We start from the raw sequence: 21,453 nt of genomic DNA on the forward strand, positions 1-21,453 counted from the left end.
GGAAGCTGAATCTTTTATAATGGATGGTAAGCATGCCTGTCCTTTGCTCCAGGGAAAGATATTTTCTGTATCTACCAAGACTATTTGCTATACAAAGATCTTTGAAAAGATAGTACAGAAAAAAAAGTGGTGGGTCAGGGGGTCAGTTAGCTCCTGGCTTGCAAAATATGCAGAAATGAAAGATGCATGGAGATGTGTCTCCCAGTGGTCAATTGGTAGATACTATGAGGAAAAATAAGGCAGCATAAGGAGATAAACAGTAGTAGAGGCTGAGACTACTGTAAAGATCAGGAATAGTTTCTAACATCTGAACAGAGACCTGAATGAAGTGAAAGTAAGCCATGATGGAAGAGTAAATGTGAGGATCCTGAGGTGGGCACGTACATGCTATATTCAGATACTAGCAAGGAGGCAAAGCCATTGTGGCTGGAATTCAGTTGACAAGGGGGAGTAGTAAAAGTTTCATTGAGAGGTAGCAAGAGGCCATGTCATGTGAGCTTTATAGTCCACAGTTATGGTTTTGAATTTTATACTGATTGAGATTAGAAGCCACTGGAAGTTTTTAAATGGAAAAGTCATGGGCTCTGACAAACATTTAAACAGTATTACTCTGGTGGCTCTGAATTAAATAAGCTATGAGGGTAGCAAGTGGGAGTGGAGAAAATAAGTTGTTATTAAAACTATTTGAAAGAGACCTTCTTTGTGGGAATGATATTATTGAAAAGAAACATTTTAAACTAATATTTTATATTTAAATGGAAACTTTGAAAATTATTTAAATAAATTAAACTAACATAATATTCATATTGAATTAGTTAAGCTATCCTTAAAAGAACTTCACATTTCTAGAATACAGCAGGTCCTCAAATAACATCTTTTTCATGCTGTTTTCCTATAATGTTGATGTGAAAAAAGAACAGTTTCTGGCTAGGGCCACTGTGTGGAGTTTGCGTGTTGTTTCCATGTGTGCGTGCGTTTTCTCTGGGTACTCTGGTTTCCTCCCACATTCCCAAGATGTGCGCATTAGGTGAATTGGTATGTCTGAAATTGTGCCAGTAGGAGTTAGTGTAGGTATGTGTGAGTGCACCCTGCAGCTGGAATGGCATCCTGTCCAGTGTTGGTTCCTGCCTTGCAACCTGAGCTGGTGGGATAGGCTCCAGCCACTCCTGACCCTGAACTAAGAGTAAGTGGGTTGGAAAATGAATGAGTAAGTGTATGCAAATTATTGTAAAATAAAAATTCATAAAGTATACTACATACAAATGCATAACAATAATTGCAATGCAAAAACGTTCAGCTAGCCCAACATTGGTGTTTGTTTGTTTTTGTTTTTGAACTGTGTGGTGGTAGGAGGAGCTCTTTATAATTTTCACTTTGCAAACATTTATTCCTTCATTTAACCTACTGCGACCACAACCATCGTCACTCACTAATTCACCAAAAGTTGAGTATTATTTTGTTTTTATTAATCTTTCCTAAATGTATGTACAGCTTACATTTACTTCAGTATTTAATATTAGAAGTGCTTTGAATCTTTATTTAGAAGTTTGGTGATGTTCTTATGACCAGAAATATGCAATAGGAAGTTAGCTCTTGTTTACATCAATTAGTCTGTAGTAAAATTGGTTTTGTTGCCAGGCGCAATGGCTCATGCCTGTAATCCCAGCACTTTCGGAGGCTGAGGTGGGCGGGTCACCTGAGATCAGGAGTTTGAGACCAGTCTGGCTAACATGGTAAAACCCCATCTCTACTAAAAATACAAAAATTAGCCAGGCTTAATGGTGGGCTCTTGTAATCCCAGCTACTCTAGAGGCTGAGGCAGGAGAATTGCTTGAACTCAGCAGGCAGAGGTTGCAGTGAGCCGAGATTGCGCCATTTCACTCCAGCCTGGGCGACAAGAGCGAGACTCCGTCTCAAAAAAAAAAAAAAAAATTCTTTTTGTTATACATCATTTCACTTAAAGTCACAGTTTCCAAGAATCCATTGATGACGTTATGTGATAATTTACTGTACAGAGGGCTGGGCTGAAGGACGTTGATAAAACAACCAGAGGACTTTATAATGGGGTTGAGGGTGGGAACCAGGAACACATAGAAGAGTTGCTAAATAGGTAGAGAGGGGCCACTTAAGGCCTAAGGCCAAGGGAGAGATTCCAATGTAACAGCCCACTAAGATCCAACTTCCTAGCAGTTATTTGTTTTCTTTAAGCAGCATAAACAATAAAATTATAATAATTGGTATGGAGAGGCTGAAATGTGGATCTCAAGTCCATGGGCCTCCTGACCTACTTTCCCATCTGAATTTCTTAATCTTTATAGTGGTATAATATTTAAGTAATAAAGTAGTGAGGATTTAATTAAATAATCCACCAAGTCTTGGAATCTACTGGCCACTTAATAGTCACTATTAGCTTAAACAGTTGAATATTCACAGTTTCATATGGTTCAAACTATAGTTCCCACCTCTTTCCTCTCTCAGTGAAAATAAACCAAATGCAAAAAGCAGTTGTATCATGATCAGCGAGAATGTTCCTTATTCAAAGGTAAGTCAAAAAGGCATTCATAATTGAATGGTGGTTAGTTGGGGTTAGGGGAGTGTAGATAGAGAGATAATATCATTCGAATAGCACTACAAGTACTCAAAGCTCAGATTTTGCTACCAAGCCATGATTTGGCCAGTTTTAATACCTATGGTGTATAGTGGGAGGGAAGAGGAAGGTAGATGGTACCCTGTTTAAGAGGGGCATCATGGTGTGTATAGCTGAGCTCCAGTCGTGAATGTGTTTGTTTAAAATCTATTACCTGATCCCAAGCTTCCCCATCTGTAAAAATGAGCCAATAATACTTACCGAAATTTTAGTAAAAATTCAGTGAAAACCAACAATTTATAGATATGTAGTTTTATTGTAGATAGGTGGTTAAATAGTATAATTATCATATTTGCTTGTAGTTGGGATACAAAGTTTTCTCCTAACTTACCTTGGAAAAGATTGAGAACTGGACTTTTCTTGTGGCAGATTGAAAGAGGGTATAGAAAATATTCATGAGGAATAGAAGAGGTTTAATCTTAAAATACCCAGAGTGGGAAATTAATACTTGAGTACTTTGACCCTAAATATAATATGAAATGTAAAAATCATGTTTGTTACAGAATTTGTAACTAAATTTTTTTTTGTATTGAGGCTAGAGAAGTTTTTTTATTTTATGTGTCAGTCAAGTGTGAATTTCTTAGTTATGTATTATTATTTATTTTTGAAACTAGTTGATTAAATTTTACTGATTCTGACTACTGTACCCTGTATTAATGAATGCCAAATAATTGGACAGTGAGCTTTAGGAGAAGAAGGTCAAACAGCATATTAGTTTGCCTATTATTTTCAGCTTACATTGAAAGGGAATTGATACTTATTATATTTAAAAAAAGTAAAACTTGTAGGCACAGATATATATGTAGATATTCTAATTTTTTGGTGCCACCAAGTGGGGAAATGTTGAATAATGACGTCTTCAGCAAAATGTATCGTATGGACCAGTGAAGTGCCTATAGAAGCAGTGACTGCTAAATTGTTTACTATATACCTTTATCTGTAAAACTTTAAATCTGTCCACCAGGATATTTATGATTACAAATACATATTTACATATTATTATGCTAACCTTTGTACATTTAATGTAAAATATAAACTAATTGGTTAAAGAAAATTAAAGTGATAAAGATTCAAATATAGAAATAAAACATTTAATATTTTCTTCTTGTACCCATCAAATGTTGGTTTGCCTCCATGTCTTAGTTCAGGTCAGTATAACAGATGTACCATAGACTGGGTGGCTCAAACAACAAACATTTATTTCTCATGGTTCTAGAGACTGGGAAGTACAACATCAGGGTATCTGGTGTCTGGTGAGGGCCCTCTTCCTTGATTTGCAGTTAGCCGTCTTCTCATTCTATGCTCATATGATAAAGAGCAGGGAGAGAGACGAAGCAAGCTCTATTGTGACCCTTCTTAGAAGGGCATTAATCTTATTTATAAGGGATCCACCCTCATGACTCAGTTACCTCTCGAAAACTCCACCTACAAATATCACACTGGGGATTAGATTTCAACATACGAATTTTAGGGGAAAACAAACATTCAGTTCATGTTACAACACCTTATGAACCACAGCAGTGGTTCTCAATAATATTTTGAGAAAGAAATTCCCTTTAAAAGTCAAATTTCTCAGCCTGTGTGATAGCATATTTCACTGAATATATGCTACTGATTGTAAGGTGCACCATTACTTTATGTGTCACTGTAAGGAAAAATCTGACAATTTTTTCTTAATCATTTATAATCTTTGTTTTATATTTAGTGAGTGAGATTTGTTGGATTTATCTGCATTCATAACAAGAAAAATATGAAACGAAAGGCATTCCTAAAACTTTATATTTGGAGTGTGAGAATGCTAAATCACTTTTTGAATTGGTTATTGATATTCATGTTTTACTATATGACACAGATGGTTTTTGACTTACAGTGGGGTTACATTCTGTTAAATTCATCATAAAATGAAAATATTTTAAGTTTGAAAATGCATTTAATACACCTAAACTACTGAATATCGTAGCTTAGTTTAGCCTATCTGAACACAATAGCTTAGTTTAGCATATCTTAAGCATGCTCAGAACACTTACATTAGCCTACAGTTGCACAAAATTATCTAACACCAAGCCTGTTTTACAATAAAATATCAAATATTTTCTTATGTAATTTATTGACTACTGTACTGAAAGTAAAAAAGAATGGTCTCATACCATCACAAAGTATGAAAATCCTATGTTGAACCATTGTGACATGGGAACCAACTGTATTGTCTTTTATTTTTATTGATACATAATAGGTATACACATTTTCCAGGTACATGTGATAGTCTGAGACGTTCATATAATGTGTAATGATCAAATCAGGGTAATTGGAATATCCCATCACCTTAAACATTTATCTTTATGCTAGGAATATCTGAATTATTCTTTTCTAGCTATTTGGAAATACACAATAGATTATTGTTGACTGTAGTCACCCTACTGATGTATCGAACACTAGGTTGTATTTTGTCTATTTAACTACAAAAGTAGTTAATCAAGCCTCTCTTCATCTCCCCTCCCTACTCCCTACCCTTAATGGCCTCTACTCTCTTAGTCATTAGTTTTAGTCACTATGTTAGGTGAAATAAGCTGGGCTCAGAAAGACAAGTTTCAGAAAGAAGCTAAAAAAGTGTATTGTCTTTTATGCTTTCAAGAGAATTGATGTGCAGCTTTTCTTGTATGTTCTAGTCTTATCTCTGGGATCTTTGTTGAAGCCGCCGACACACCTATCCTGCAAATTTAAGGTGTTTTGTTGTTGTTTCTTGTCTTGCCATATGGAAGGGAATCCTTTTGCATATACCTAAGCAGAAAAATGCTTCTGTTTTGGATATCTCCCTTAAACTTATGAAGCACTTGACTGTTGCTTTTTAAGAAAATACAGAATTATGCCTATTGTTCTAATGAATATTTTCTTTACTACTGATGCATCTTCTCTTTCTCTTGACATACACATTAACTTTTTGCTTTAATGTCAAATCATATTTCTTTTAAGACATAAGTGGCAATTAAACTCAATAATTGTACCAAGAATGCATGTGATTCAACTGAAGTGACGGTAATGTAACTTGCTGTGACCAAATTTGTGAATGTGCATGTAACGACAACTATGTCATGGCTTCTGCCTAGCCTTCAATTATATGATGCCTTCAATTTTTAGATGCATCCAAATTTCACTGATATTAAATGTAAGAAAATATATACGTCTTAGACTCAGTGAATACTTAAAAGGAAAGTCTTGAGTACCTGTGTTGTTTCGTTAATCATAATAGCATGTACATCTTTGAATAATAGCTTTCACAAATATGTGGAAGACATTTATTAAGTCTACAGGTAGTATTTGGTGTTGACCTTTTACAATAATCTAAGGCCTGCAGAGTTGGAAACCATCATTCCAGATAAAGGAGAGAGATATGTAAAGAAAACGTGCCATTCTAAACTGAGCAGTAAAAGAAGTTATTAGGAATGTAGTTTGTATATATTATTTTAAAACATTTTAGTTTTCAAATAGAGTTGGTGATTTATTCTTGGAAGTCAAAATAAATAAATTTGGAGACAATTATGGCCAACCTATTAATAGAAGCATTTAAAACTATACAATCTCTTTAGTTTTCTGATTTTTTTTTTCTGGAAATTCACTAGAGGGCAGTAGTAAGTAATAAAAGTTTTGTGTTTCTGAAAAGGATAGCCTTTTTGTGCATTAAAAAAAAAAGTCTGAAGTGAAATTCGTGAAGTTCAAAAGATTGTTGTTTAAAGACCTTAAAAGTTATAATGTTTTATATAAGGTCTATATCGAGCTTATCATAATCTAAATATTATAGTTAAATTTCCTGATAATTATTGAAAATGCAATCCAAAAACAAGCTAAAAGCTTGATAACCAAATGATGGCACCTTTCTTCTACTTGTTGTCTTCGGACAGTTAAAAATTTAAAAATAGTGTTTTGTTCTGGTCTTATGTTACTACAAGTTGTTACCAGAAACTTTTTTATTTTATAAAATATTTTAAATTAAGCTATTTAGAAATTCAGCTCTTCTAATAAGTATATCAATTCCATTTAAGGAAATAACGTTGTGTGAATTAAGAGCTCCCTCTTCCTAAAAGCTTACTGGTCAATTATTATCTTCTTGGAGAAATTATTTTATTAATTTAATAAATTTTTGTTCTTGAAACAAAGGTAGGAGGAAAAAGAACTGGGATCTAGTCATTACATACCAAATAGTCTACTGTAGTTGTTATTAGTCTGGCCTAGAAATCTGTTCAGCCAAGTTTGGCAGATCTAATGATAAAACAAACGTGCAGATGAATAATGTTAATATACCTATGCGTTATAATTGAGTTACAAGCAAGGGACATTTACAAGTCAGGGAGGGTTTCTCAGACATATTGTAATTAAGCCGAGACCTGAAGGGCATTAACAGTTGTTAATGAAATAAGATGAGAAGGTGGGCGTTCTAGATGAGGGCACTACATGGAGTAAAATGTGTATGTTGGACAAAGCCTAAAGTACCATAAAATTGTAGTGTTTTAAGAACTATGAACAATTCAGAAGCATGAGATAAAGTTAACAAGTTGGTAGGGATCAGGTCATGAAGTGCTTTATATGCAGAATTACATTAATTAGAGTCTATTCCCAATACCAACCAATAATTGTAACTTTCATAAAAAAATAGCAAAACAACTTTTTAAAACAATTTTATATGTTCATGTACATATAGAGGTTGGAAACAAGTAGAATTGCTCTGGTTAAAGTAGCAGCAGATTCCTGCATGGCTAGCTGCCTTATCTTCTGTAGTGGCCCTAGTGGCACCTTTCCAGATTCCTAGGAACTCATACCAGAATGCTTTGAAAAATATATTTATTAGTCCTGTAGAATCTTAAAGGATGTTAATTAGAGAAATGACATATACTGACTTGGGTATTAGAATGAGATCACTTTAGAAACAATGTAGAAGATGGATTTGTAGAAATTGAGACCAGCAGACCAGTTTAGGATAATTCAGAAGGCCTTGTGTTTGACAGTAGATTGTAATTAAGGGTCATGTTGTTAATATTGACTAGACCAAAAGGTTCCTTGGGAAACAGTATTGAGTACTGCAGTTAGTGCATTCAGGGAACCTAATCCATCTAACACAGAATAACAAGCATTGAAGACAAATAGGCCTAGATTGGAGATGGTTGAGAGGACAGGGAAACATACCTGCATATAAACTGGGTTTAGCAAAATATTGCCATGGCATTTTGTTGTAAAAAGCAACATTCTATTGGATTATGAAAATAATATGAATGATATGGTTTGGCTGTCTGTCTCTACCCAAATCTCATGTTGAATTGTGATCCCGAGTGTCGGCGGTGTGGCCTGGTGGGAAGTGATTGGATCATGGGGGTAGTGTCTAATGGTTCAGCACCATCCTCATAGTACTGTCTTGTGATAGAGTTCTCACGAGATCTGGGTGTTTAAAAATCTGTAGCACCTCCCACTTCACTCTCTTCTTCCCGCTCCAGCAACGTCTAACGTGCTGGCTTCCCCCCTTGCCGTCTGTGACAATTGTAAGTTTCCTGAGGCTTCCCTAACCATGCTTCCTGTACAGTTGGTGGAATCGTGAGCCAATTAAACCTCTTTTCTTTATAAATTACCCAGTCTCAGGTAGTTCTTTATAGCAATGTGAGAACGGACTAATACAATGAGTAATGAGAATTGGTAAATAATCATATAATGCTATATATTAATCAGAGTCTTAAATTATTCTGTAACTTTTTATTAATAATGTTTAAAGAATATGGAAGTACTAGAATAACCAAATCAAATAGGTTAAAATGATAAGGATAGGAAAATCCTATAAGGAAATGTTAAAGGAACTATCAGGTACTTTGGTTCCCATAGGCTTTATTCTTTGTATTTTTCAATGTTTTGAGGATATAGAATTTAATATTAAAAATATAAACGAGATGCTTTTAAGTTTTAGAAATATATTTAGAGGGTGAAAGTGCAGATTTCTGACATGCATATATTGCATTGTGGTGAAGTCTAGGCTTTTAGTGTAGCCATCACCCAAATTGTGAATATTGTACCCAGTAGGTAACTTTTCAACTTTACAATATACATTTTAAATCCAATTATATATTTTTCCTTTTATATTTTACCAAAGTATACGTTTTGAAAGTATACATTTGATAAGAATTGAGGTAGAGGGAAATTACTCTACAGGTTGAGTATCCCTCCCTAATCTGAAAATCCAAAATCTGAAAGCTTTCAAAATTTGAAACTTTGAGCTCAAAAGAAGTGTTCCTTGGAACATTTTTAAAAATTATTTTTAATTTTCGTGGGTACGTACTAGGTGTATAGATGGAGTACATATTTTGGTATAGGCATGCAATGCATAATAATCACACCATGGCAAATTTGGTATCTATTCCCTCAAGCATTTATACTTTGTGTTACAAACAGTCCAATTATATTCTTTTAGTTATTTAATTTAATTCAATTCAATTATTTATTTTTGAGACAGAGTCTCACTCTGTTACCAGGCTGGAGTGCAGTGGCGCGATCTCAACTCACTGCAACCTCCACTACCCGGATTCAAGAAATTCCCTCTCCTGCCTCAGCCTCCCAAGTAGCTGGGACAACAGGTGCTCACCACCACACCTGGCTAATTTTTTGCATTTTTAGTAGAGATGGGATTTCACCATGTTGACCGGGCTGTTCTCAAACTCCTAACCTCAAGTGATCCACTCACCTCAGCCTCCCAAAGTGTTGGGATTACAGGCGTGAGCCACTGTGCCCGACCAGTTATTTTAAAATGTACAACGAAATTATTATTGACTATAGTTCCCCTGTTGTGCTTTCAAATACTAGGTCTTACTCCTTTTTTTTTTTTTTTTTGTACCCAGTAACCATCCTTACCTGCCTCCCACTGCCTCACTACCCTTCCCAGCCTCTGGTAACCATCCTTCAATTCTCTGTGTCCACGAGTTCAATTGTTTTGATTTTTAGATCCTACAAATAAGTCAGAACACATGATGTTTGTCTTTCTGTGCCTAGTTTATTTCACTTAGCATAATGACCTCCAGTTCTATCCATGTTGTTGCAAATGACAGAATCTTACTCTTTTTTATGGCTGAATAGTACCCCATTGTATATATGTACCACATTTTCTTTATCCATTCATCTGTTGATGGACACTTAGGTTGTTTCCAAATCTTGGCTGTTGTGAACAGTGCTGCAACAAACATGGGAGTACAGATAGCTCTTTGATATATGGATCGCCTTTCTTTTGAGTATGTGCCAAATAGTGGGATTGCTAGATCATATAGTAGCTCTGTTTTTGGTTTTTTGAAGAACCGCCAAACTATTCTCTGTAGTGGTTGTACTAATTTACACTCCCACCAACAGCGTACAAGGGTTCCCTTTTCTCCACATCCTCACCAGCATTTGTTGTTGCCTGACTTTTAGATAAAAGCCCTTTTAACCAGAGTGAGATGATAATCTCAGTTTTGATTTGCCTTTCTCTGATGATCAGTGGTGGTGAGCACCTTTTCATATGTCTGTTTGCCATTTGTATGTCTATTTTAAGAAATGTTTATACAAATCTTTTGCCCACTTTTTAATATGATTATTAGGCTTTTTTCTATAGAGTTGTTTGAGGTCCTTATATATTTTGGTTATTAATCGCTTGTCATATGGTAGTTTGCAAATATTTTCTCCCATTCTGTGCCTTGTCTCCTAATTGTGTTGATCCCTTTACTGTGCAGAAGCTTTTTAGCTTGATGTAATCCCATTTGTCATTTTTTGCTTTGGTTGCCTGTACTTCTAGGGTATTACTCAAGAAGCTTTATCCAGACCAATGTCCTGGAGAGTTTCTCCAATGTTTTCTTGAAGTTGTTTCATAGTATGAGGTCTTTGATCTTAGGTCTTCAATTCATTTTGATTTGATTTTTGTATGTGGCAAGAGATAGGGGTCTAGATTCATTCTTCTACATATGGATATCCAGTTTCCCTGGCACTGTTTATTGAAGAAGCCGTCTTTTCCTCAATGCATGTTCTTGGCACCTTTGTCAAGAATGAGTTTACCATAGGTGTGTAGATTTGTTTGTGGGTTCTCTATTCTGTTCCATTGGTCCGTGTGTCTGTTTTTATGCCAGTACCATGCTGTCTTAGTTACTATAGCTCTGTAGTAGAATTTAAAGTCAGGTAGTATGATTCCTCCAGTTTTGTTCTTTTTGCTCAGGACAGCTTTGGTATTCTGGGTCTTTGGAATTCCGTATACGTGTGTGTTTTGTGTGTGTGTGTTTGTGTGAAGATTGTCATTGCTATTTCGATAGGGATTGCATTGAATCTGTAGATTGCTTTGGGTAGTATGGACATTTTAACAATATTGACTCTTCCAATCCCTGAACATGGAATATTTCTTCATTCATCAGTATTTTATAGTTTTCATTGCAGTGATCTTTCACTTTTTTGGTTAAGTTAATTCCTAGTTATTTAATTTTATTTGGGGCTATTGTAAGTGGGCTTTTTAAAATTTATTTTTCAGATTGTTCACTGTTGGCATATAGAAATGCTACTACCGATTTTTTGTATGTTGATTTTGTATCTTGCAACTTTACTGTATTTGCTTGTCAGTTATAATAGTTTTTTGGTGGAGTCTTTAAGTTTTTCCAAATATAAAATTATATCATTGCAAACAAAGGTAGTTTGACTTTTTCCTTTCCAGTTTATATGCCCTTTCTTTCTTTGTCTTGTCTGATTGCTCCAGCTAGGACTTTCATGTTGAATAACAGTGTTGAAAGTGAGCATCCTTGTCTTGCTCCAGAACTAAGAAGAAAGGCTTTCAGTTTTTCACCATTCAGTGTGATACTAGCTGTGGACCTGACATACATGGCTTTTATTACATTGAGGTATATTCCTTCTATACTCGGTTTTTTGAGGGTTTTTATCATGAAAGGATGTTGAACATTATCCAATGCTTTTTCAGCATCAACTGAAATGATCATGTGGTTTTCATCCTTCATTCTCTTGATATGATGTATTACAATGATTGATTTGTATTTGTTGAACCATCCCTTGCATCTCAGGGATAAATCCCACTTGGTCATAATGAATGATCTTTCTAATGTTGAATTTGGTTTGCTAATATATGGTAAGGGTTTTTGTATGAATATTCATGAATATTGGCCTGTAGTTTTTTTTTTTTTTTTTTTTTTTTTAATGTGTCTTTGGTTTTGGTGTCAGGGTCTTATAGAATGAAACTAGAACTATTCCCTCATTCTCCATATTTTGGAGCAGTTTGAGTAGGACTGGTATTAGTTCTTCATTAAATGTTTGATAGAATTTGGCAGTGGATCAGCAGTAGGTCCTGGGCTTTCCTTTACTGGGAGGCTTTTTGTTGCAGTTTTGATCTTGTTACTCGTTACTTATTACTGGTCTGTTCAGGATTTGGATTTCTTTGTGGTTCAAGTTTGGTAGGTTGTATGTGTCTATGAATTTATCCGTTTCTTTTATATTTTCCAATTTATTGGCATATAATTAGTTGTTCATAGTAGCCACTAATGATCCTTTGAATTTCTGTGGTATCAGTTGTAATGTTTCCATTTTCATCTTTTATTTTATTTATTTGGGTTCTCTGTCTTTTTTTCTTAGTCTGGCTAAAGGTTTGTCAATTTTTTCTTTTTAAAAAACCAACTTTTTGTTTCATCAATCTTTTTTATTGTTTTATTCCAAACTCATTTATTTCTGCTCTGATCCTTATTTCTTTCCTTCTCCTAATTTTGGATGTGGTTTTTTCTTTATTTTTCATTTCTCTAAAAGGCACTTAGAGCTGTAATTTTCCCTCTTACTGCTACTTTCGCTGTATCCTGTAGGTTTTGGTATGTTGTGTTTCCATTATCATGTGTTTCAAGAACTCTTTCAATTTCTTTTTTAATTTCTTCATTGACCCACTGGTCATTTAGGAGCATATTGTTTAATTTCCATGTGTTTGTATAGTTCTCTAAATTCCTTTTGTTACTGATTTGTAGCTTTGTTCCATTGTGGTCAGAGAAGATGCTTGATATTATTTCAATTTTTGTGAATGTGTTAAGACTTGTTTTATAATCTAACATATGGTTTATCCTTGAGAATGATCCATGTGCTGAGGAAAAGAATATGTATTCCACAGACATTGGATGAAATGTTCTTTAATTTTCTATTAGGTCCATTTGTTTTGTAGTGCAGGTTAAGTCTGATGTTTCTTTGCTGATTTTCTGTCTATCTGTCCAGTACTGAAATTGGTGTGTTGAAGTCTCCATTGTTAATGTAGTGGGGTCTCTCTAACTCTAATAATATTTGCTTTATACATCTGGGTGCTCCAGTGTTGGGTGCATTTATAATTGTTATATCCTCTTGCTGAATTGACCCCCTTATCACTATATAATGACTTTCTTTGTCTTTTCATACAGTTTTTTGCCTTGAAATCTATTTTCCCCAATATAAACATAGTTACTTTTGTTCTTTTTTTGTTTCCATTGGCATGGAATACCTTTTTCCATTCCAGTCTGTGTGTGTCTTTATAGGTGAAATGTATTTGTTGTAGGCAACAGATCAATGGGTCTTGGATTTCTTATCCATTCAAACAGTCTGTCTTTTGATTGGAGAGTTTAGTCCATTTACATTCAGTGTTGTTACTGATAAATAAGGACTTCTGCCATTTTGTTATTTATATTCTGGTTATTTTACAATCCTCTCTTCTTTCCTTCTTTCTTGTCTTCCTTTTAGTGAAGGTGATTTTTGTCTGGTGGTATGCTTTAATGTCTTGCCTTTATGTTTTTAAGTATTCGTTGCATGTTATTTAATCTGAAGTTACCACAAGGCTTGCGTATGCTATTTTATAACCCATTATTTTAAGCTGATGAAAACACTGACTACAAACACACAAAAAGAAAACAAACAGAAGCGATACAGTTTAACTTTATCCTCCTGCTTTTAAACTTTTTGTTGTTTCTCTTTACGTCTCATTGTACTGCGTGTGTCTTGAAAAATTTCTTTTTTTTGATTGGTTCATCATTTAGTCTTCTACTTAAAACAAGATGAGTTTACACACCACCATTGTAGTATTATACTATTCTTTGTTTTTCTGTGTGCTTACTGCTCCAGTGAATTTTGTACCTTCACATGATTTCTTCTTGCTCACTAACATCCTTTTGTTTGAGATCGAAGAACTCCCTTTAGCCATTTCTTGCAGGGCAGGTCTGGTGTTAACGAAGTCTGTTAGCTTTTGTTTCTCTAGGAAGATCTTTATCCTTCATACTTGAAGGATATTTTCACTGGATATACTATTCTAGGGTAAAATTTTTCTATCTCCAGCACTTTAAATATGTTATGTTGTTCTCTCCTGGCCTGTAAGTTTTCTACTGAGATGCTGTCCGGGAGCCAGGAATTGGAGTAAAAACCTTAGCAGTTTACCTGATGATCTGTGGCTAAGCTGACATTCACACCACCACAATACAAAGTCCTACTTGCTCTTCCCTCCCCTTTCCACAGGCAGAGGAGTCTCTCCCTGTAGCCACCATCGACACTGTTCCATGGGGTTCCACCAGGCCACCACTAATGTTCACTTAAAGCCCAGGGGCTCTTCTGACAGCTTGTGGTGAATGCTGCCAGGCCTGAGACTCAGCCTGCAGGGCAATGGGCTCCTTTCTGGACAGGGAATGTCTAGAAATGCTGTCCTCTAGGAGCCTAGACCTTGACTTGGGGACCTCAAGAGTCTGCTTGTTGCTCTGCCTTATTGTGGCTGAGCTGGTACCTGAGGTGCAAGACAAAGTCCCCTTTACTTTTCTCAGACAGAAGGAGTCTTTTACCATAGCCACCCACCATAGCTGGGAATGTGCTGGGTCACCCCTGAAGCCAGCAAGTCCCAGAGCCCAAGGCCCACAATGTACTTGGTAGATAACACTGCTGGTTATTCAGGGACCAGGGGCTCTTTAGTCAGCAGGTAATCAATCCTGCCTACCCCTCAAGGCAGCAGATTCCCTTTTGGTCCAAGGTGTGTCTAGAAATGTCATCTGTGAGCTAGGCCCTGGAATGGGGGCCTGACAACTCTGGCACAGTATCCTGCTGTGGCCGTGCTGGTATCCAAGATGCAAAACAAAGTTCTCTTTACTCTTCCCTCTCCTTTCCTCAGGCCAAAGAGTCAGTTTTGTTGAGGTGAGCTACACTTAATGGGGTTGGGAGAGGGATGGTGCAAGCAGTTCCTTAGCTGGTGTCTCCCTGGGTCACATGCCACCCTAGTCCACTGTAAGCCCAACCTAGCACTAGGAGTTGCCTAGGAATTGCAGTCCTTGTTTCCTAGACTGCCTTTTGAGTTTACCTAGGATGCCAGAGCATTTTGCCCACAGTGGCAAGGCTTGCCGAGAAACTCCAGTTCCAACCACTGGGATGAGTGATTCCCCTCTGGCTGGGGTTGGTGCAAATGTTCCTTCTATGCGTGGGCACTAGCTGAGCCCAGCACGGCTGTATTGTCAACGGTGACAGGACAGCACTGAGTTCAATGTAAAGTCCTCCCAGTCACTGTGCTGTCCCTCCTGAAAGCGAAAAGATTCTCTTTCCATGATACCTCATGGCTGCTGCTGGGGGATGGCGGAGGGGTGGCATTGGTAATTCAAGACTGTCTCTCCTGACCTCCTCAATGCCTCTTTTAGTAATATGAAGTTAAAACCAGGTACTGTGATTGCTTACCGGAATTTTGGTTCTCGTGACAGTATTTTTCTGTGTGTAGATATTAAAATGTGGTGTTCCAGTGAGGATGACGAATGGTGTAGGCTTCTATTCCACCATCTTGTTTCATCTCTCTTGGAGCATTTCAGATGTTGGATTTTCAGATTAGGGATGCTCAATAATGCAAATATACTAAAAGTTCAAAAAATTCTGAAATCCAAAACACTTCTAGTCCCAGCCATTTAGGATGAGGGATACTTAAAGTGTATGGTATCCAAATTGCATTTTCATCTAATAGTAACAGAATCTTCTTCCACCCCATCCTTTTTTGGGATAGAAGGGAAATAATGAGAACACTAACTTGTGTTTTACTAATATTTAAAGTGCAAGGTTTTTTAAGTGTTTCTCCTTTGGAAATACAAGGATTTGCATATTGGGTAATAATTTCAGCTAGGTAAGTATCTAAATACAACATACTGTAGAGTTGATATTACATGATAGAACTAGTTGATTTCGGGATATTATTTATTCATTTTTTTTTCTTCTCCCTTAATTAAAAAAACAGCTGATTTGTTAGAATTTATGCTTTGCTATTTGAATTGTGGTTTAAGCAATGTTTAATCATTGCATAAAAGAGACTTAAGAATATTAGAATATTAAAATAATTAAAATTAACACTAAAGGTATCTTAAGTCATTCTTGGAGTTGACAGCTAGGTAGCAGAGAGCATGAGAAAAAGAATTCAGGATCACCCAGGATATTTTGGTGTTTGGGGTCATGCCTAAAAAGTGGCATTTATCACTTCTGCCCACCTTCATTGTCCTGAACTCAATCTCATGGCACATCTAACCGGGGGCACTGGGTAAAGTGTGCCAGAAGGAAAATGAAAAACATTTAAGTACATAATGTAATATCCACTTCAGAGTTTGTTGCTGCCGCCAGGAGGTGATAGTTGTCAGTGTTTCTGCTAAGGAAATACGGTCAGTAATGATTCTGAATAATGGTTTTGTAGCAGATGCCATTAAGTATTATTAATGGTTATATTAAAAAGCTGTCATTTGGGACTGGAATATGGAATTGGGTAGTACATATAATAACATGTTTATTCTTAATGCTGATTAATAAGTTAAAATTACTTGGAAAATATTTAAAATAGCGAAAAGATTGGTTGTAAATATTTAGAACTTTTAAATAAACTTTATAATGTAGATAATTGGTATGCTAATCAAATAACATGTATATATTAAAATACTTATTTTACCAAAGGTTTAATATATATACTTGGAGAAAATTGTTGTTTTTTATAGAAAATCATTTTTAAAAATTTTTTTACTAATTTATAGTATCTTAACCTTCGATTAGTCTGAATTTGTAATTTTACTTTGATATAAAGTATTGTACAGTAAGTTTACAGTAAATTTGCAACTTAACCTTTGAGGAATAGTATTATAAATTTGACTCTGTTTAAATGTGATGCAAAATAAACGGTAGAATTATGAGACGATGTAATGTTCACTCCCATATACCACGTTTTCAGTGACTGTACTCTTTCACAGCTGCTGACTCTTATGACTCTAAAAGATATTTTTAACCTAAAATTGTGTATAATATGTTTGAAACATTATTTCTAAAACATTTCAATTTTTTTTCTTTTAGGCCTATGGCATGTCTGCATTACCTTTAAATCTGATAAAAGGCACTAGAAGCGCTGCTTATGAACGTTTAGAAAACACTGAAGACATTGAAGAAGTAGAACAACACATTCAAACGATTAAATCAAAAGTGAGTTGGTTTTTTGATGTAATTGGGAAGCATAAAACTACTTTGTCTTAGAACTGCTTTCTGATGTGACTTAGACATTGTCAACCCCATAACTTTTTACACTGTTTGAATTTTTTGCAGCGTATCTGGTACAGTTTGGCTGTGTCCCCACTTAAATCTTACCTTGAATTGTAGTTCCAATAATCCCCCGTGTTGTGGGAGGGACCCAGTGGGAGGTAATTGAGTCATGGGGGCAGTTACCCTCATGCTGTTCTCATGATAGTGAGTTCTCATGAGGTCTGATGGCTTTATAAGGAGCCTTTCCCTCTTTGGCACTTCTCCTTCCTGCCACCATATGAAGAAGGACGTGTTTGCTTCCCCTTCTCCCATGATTGTAAGTTTCCTGAGGTCTCCCAGCCCTGCAGAACTGTGAGTCAATCAAACCTCTTTCCTTTATAAAGCACCCAGTCAGGCTGGGCGCGGTGGCTCACGCTTGTAATCCCAGCACTTTGGGAGGCCGATGCGGGCGGATCACGAGGTCAGGAGATCGAGAATACGGTGAAACCCCATCTCTACTAAAAATACAAAAAATTAGCCAGGCGTGGTGGCGGGCGTCTGTAGTCCCAGCTACTCGGAGAGGCTGAGGCAGGAGAATGGTGTGAACCTGGGAGGCGGAGCTTGCAGTGAGCCGAGATTGCGCCACTGCACTCCGGCCTGGGCGACAGAGCGAGACTCTGTCTCAAAAAAAAAAAAAAGCACCCAGTCTCGAGTAGTTCTTTATAGCAGCATGAGAATGGACTAATACAGTGTCTTTACAGAACCATGTCTATATTTTTAAAAATTTGTCTTCTTTGTAATATAGGACACTAGCAATTTGAGAATTTCTATCGTTGTTCTAACACTTAAAAAACAAAAGTTTTTGTTATGTATGATTAAGATCTTACTAGTTCTCAGGTATCATCATTTAATATATAATATATTTTACTATAATATTTATGTTCAACTTTTATTTACTAGTTGAATAAGCTAAAGATTACATGTAACCCCTTGCCAATTAAATGTACTTCTAAAAATAATGTAAAAAGTTTTTCTTCCTCTGTCATCTTCAAGTAACAGATAAATCTTATTCAAAGATCATGGTAAAAAAATGGCAAGTCCTCTAAGTTAGTCTCCTAAGCGAGTATGATTCTGATAAATAAACCAGACAATAACAGCACACAGAAAAGAAAACCATATACCGGCTTTTTTACGAAAGTAGAAGCAAATATTTTAATACAAATAAAATATAAGTGGCCAGGTACGTACTGGTGGCTCACACTTGTAGTCCCAGATTGCTTGAGCTTAGGATTTTGGTACCAGCCTGGGCAATATGGCAAAACCCCATCTCTACAAAAAAAAAAAAATACAGAAACTTAGCTAGGTGTCGTGGCATGCCTATAGTCCCAACTACTTGGGAGACTGTGTTGGGATGATCACTTGAGCCCAGGAAGTTGCGGCTGCAGTGATCCATGACCGTGCCGCTGCACTCCAGCCTATCCGGATGACGGAGCAAGACCCTGTTTAAAAACAAACAAACAAAAAATAGCAATTCAAAACCTATGCTATAATAAGAGAATATTTCATAATCATCAGATTAGGTTTATCTCAGAAATGCAAACATGATACATCAGAAAATACATTAAAGTAGTTTAATATATTGAGATTAAGTGTGAAACAAACATCTTAGTAGATGTTAGAGTATTTGCTAAAAGTTAATTTGTAGTTACATTTTTTTCAAAAGTCTTTTCAAAATAAAGATAAGAAAATATGGAAAGGAAGCCTCTAATGAGCATAATACTTAATAGTGAAAGAATAGAAACATTCCCATTAACGTCAAATACAAGAGTAATGTTAGTATCCTTGTTACTTTTAGCATATTTCTGGCAATCTGAGTCAGGTAAGAAATAATTTAGAATTTACATATAAGCATGGAGAGGGGGGGAAAAAAGGAAAATAACGTTTTTTGTTGGCAAATATCATCTACCATGATAATCTAAAATAATCAACTGACAAACTATTAGAACTAATAAGAGTTTATCACGCTGCCTAGATGTAAACATAAAAATCATTAATTAGTTGGAAGATGTAATAGAAAATAATCCTATTCACAATAGCCACAAGCTGTAAAATAATATGTCAAGAACAACTCAATATATTTTTAAAAAGTTCTTTGGACCTCTTTTAAATTTTTATCTATGTCAAATTTTTATCAGAATTTGGGGATTAGACTGTTTGTGAGTATATAAAATATACAACTTTTTTAAAAAAATTGGATGTTGTGACATGTGCCTGTACACATAAATACATACCTTTTAATAATTAAAGTTTAATCTAACAGTTTACCTCTAGGAAATTATCCTACTGAATTGTATGTACATGTTTGTACCCAGGTATATAAGGATGTTTATGGCACATTGTTAATGGCCCTCAACAAAAATTTAAAAAGGAAATAATCTACATGTTCAAAATAAGTTATTTGTTAAATCTAGATACCATCTTGTAATGTGCAACGATGAAAAGGAATGAGACATATTTATAAATCTATATGTAGCTTGAAGAATATGTCATGTAAAATCAGACTATCTCAGTTCAAAATCTAGCTCTACTGATCGTGCACATAACATCTGTAGGCCTTTTTTTCTCATTTAATAAACGAATATAATATTATCTGCCTCAAAGAGTTATTCAGAAGATTTACGAAAAATAAATATAAAAAGAGAAGACCAGTTTTATGCACAAGAAAGGTGCTCAAGACACTTCTCAAAAGAAGACATACATGTGGCCAAACAATCATATGAAAAAAGCTCAACATCACTGACCATTAGAGAAATGCAAATAAAAACCACAATGAGATGCCATCTCATACCAGTCAGAATGGCTGTTAGTAAAAAGTCAAAAAATAACAGATGCCAGCAAGGTTGCTGAGAAAAGAGAACGCTTATACACTGTTGGTAGAAGTGCAAATTAGTTCAACCATTGTGGAAAGTGGTATGACGATTCCACAAAGAACTAAAAGTAGGACTACCATCCAACCCCAGCAATCCTGTTAGTGGGTATATACCCAGAGGAATACAAAGCATTCTGCGATAAAGACACATGCACACAAATGTTCATTGCAGCACTGTTCACAATAGCAAAGACATGGAATCAATCTAAATGCCCATCAATGGTAGACTGCATAAAGAAAATGTGGTACATATACACCATGGAATAGTATGCAGCCATAAAAAAATGAGATCATGTCCCTTGCAGGGACATGGAGGGAGCTGGAGGCTATTATCCTTAGGAAACTAACACATGAACAGAAAATCTAATACTGCATATTCTCACAAATGATGAGAACACATGGACACATAGAGGGGAACAGTGCACACTAGGGCCCACTGGAGGGCAGAGGGTGGAAGGAGGGAGAAGATCAGGAAAAATAACTAATGTATAACAAGAAATCATAAATACATTCGTATATGTGTTTGTGTGTATGTGTGTGTGTGTGTGTGTGTGTGTGTGTAAATAAAATTTGCTGAAGGATATTTAACTGCTTAACAGTAAAAACCTTAGGAAAGGGGAATGGTAATATGGTAATTGGAGACAGTGAGACAGTGTGAAGGGAAGCTTTCATGTTTTACTTTTTTTCTTAACCAGGGGTTTGTTATACCTTTTAACTACATTTTAACCTGTATAACTACGTTTTTTCTTTCAAATGAGGTAGATATTCACTGCTGAGTTTACATCTTAGTATTTGTTTCTCTGATCAAAATTATTCTTATATTCATTTAGTCAATTGGCAATGCAGAATGGAAATTCATCCCTCATTCCACTGAAGCATTCACCAAGTAGGCAGATAACTTAGGTTTGTTTCAAGTGGATCCTTAAATCAGTTTACTATTTTTTTTCCTAAAATAGTGAACACTAGCATTGAGACAAAATTACCTCATTTGTAGTATCCTTTTGATACGATAATGGAAATTTTGGGGAAAATTGTTATGGTTAAGATATAAAGTGCCGAATCCTTCTCATACCACACACTTGAAGTATTGTTACCTGAATTTATCTTCCAGAAGGGAGTGTTCATTTTATTACTCTGGTCTTCAGAAAATCCCTCTTAGTTTTCATTTTCTGGGATCCAGTGATAATACCCAATGTACTTAGAGGAATGAAATATAGTCTGTAGTATGTAATGTGTGGTCTCTGGACTAGTAGCATCTGCATCTCCTGGAAATTTGGTAGAAATTCAAAGTCTAGGCCCCACCCAAGACCTACAAAATCATATCCTCTGGGGATAGGGCCTAGAAATCTGTATTTAACAAACTTTCCAAGTGATTCTTATGCATGCAGTTTGA

The 21,453-nt window shown here is 35.7% G+C and overlaps 1 protein-coding gene across 1 annotated transcript in view; it reads left to right on the plus strand.

Annotated features, from left to right (window-relative positions):
- LMBRD1 (LMBR1 domain containing 1) overlaps positions 1 to 21,453 on the plus strand; it is a 123,856-nt gene that overhangs the window by 61,065 nt on the left and 41,338 nt on the right. The window contains exon 8 of the mRNA XM_055257228.2: positions 16,970 to 17,095. Within this exon, the coding sequence (XP_055113203.1) occupies positions 16,970 to 17,095 (126 nt within the window). The remainder of the gene's footprint in view (positions 1 to 16,969; positions 17,096 to 21,453) is intronic.

The sequence above is a fragment of the Symphalangus syndactylus genome, chromosome 2, assembly GCF_028878055.3.
Source record: "Symphalangus syndactylus isolate Jambi chromosome 2, NHGRI_mSymSyn1-v2.1_pri, whole genome shotgun sequence".
NCBI lineage: Eukaryota > Metazoa > Chordata > Mammalia > Primates > Hylobatidae > Symphalangus > Symphalangus syndactylus.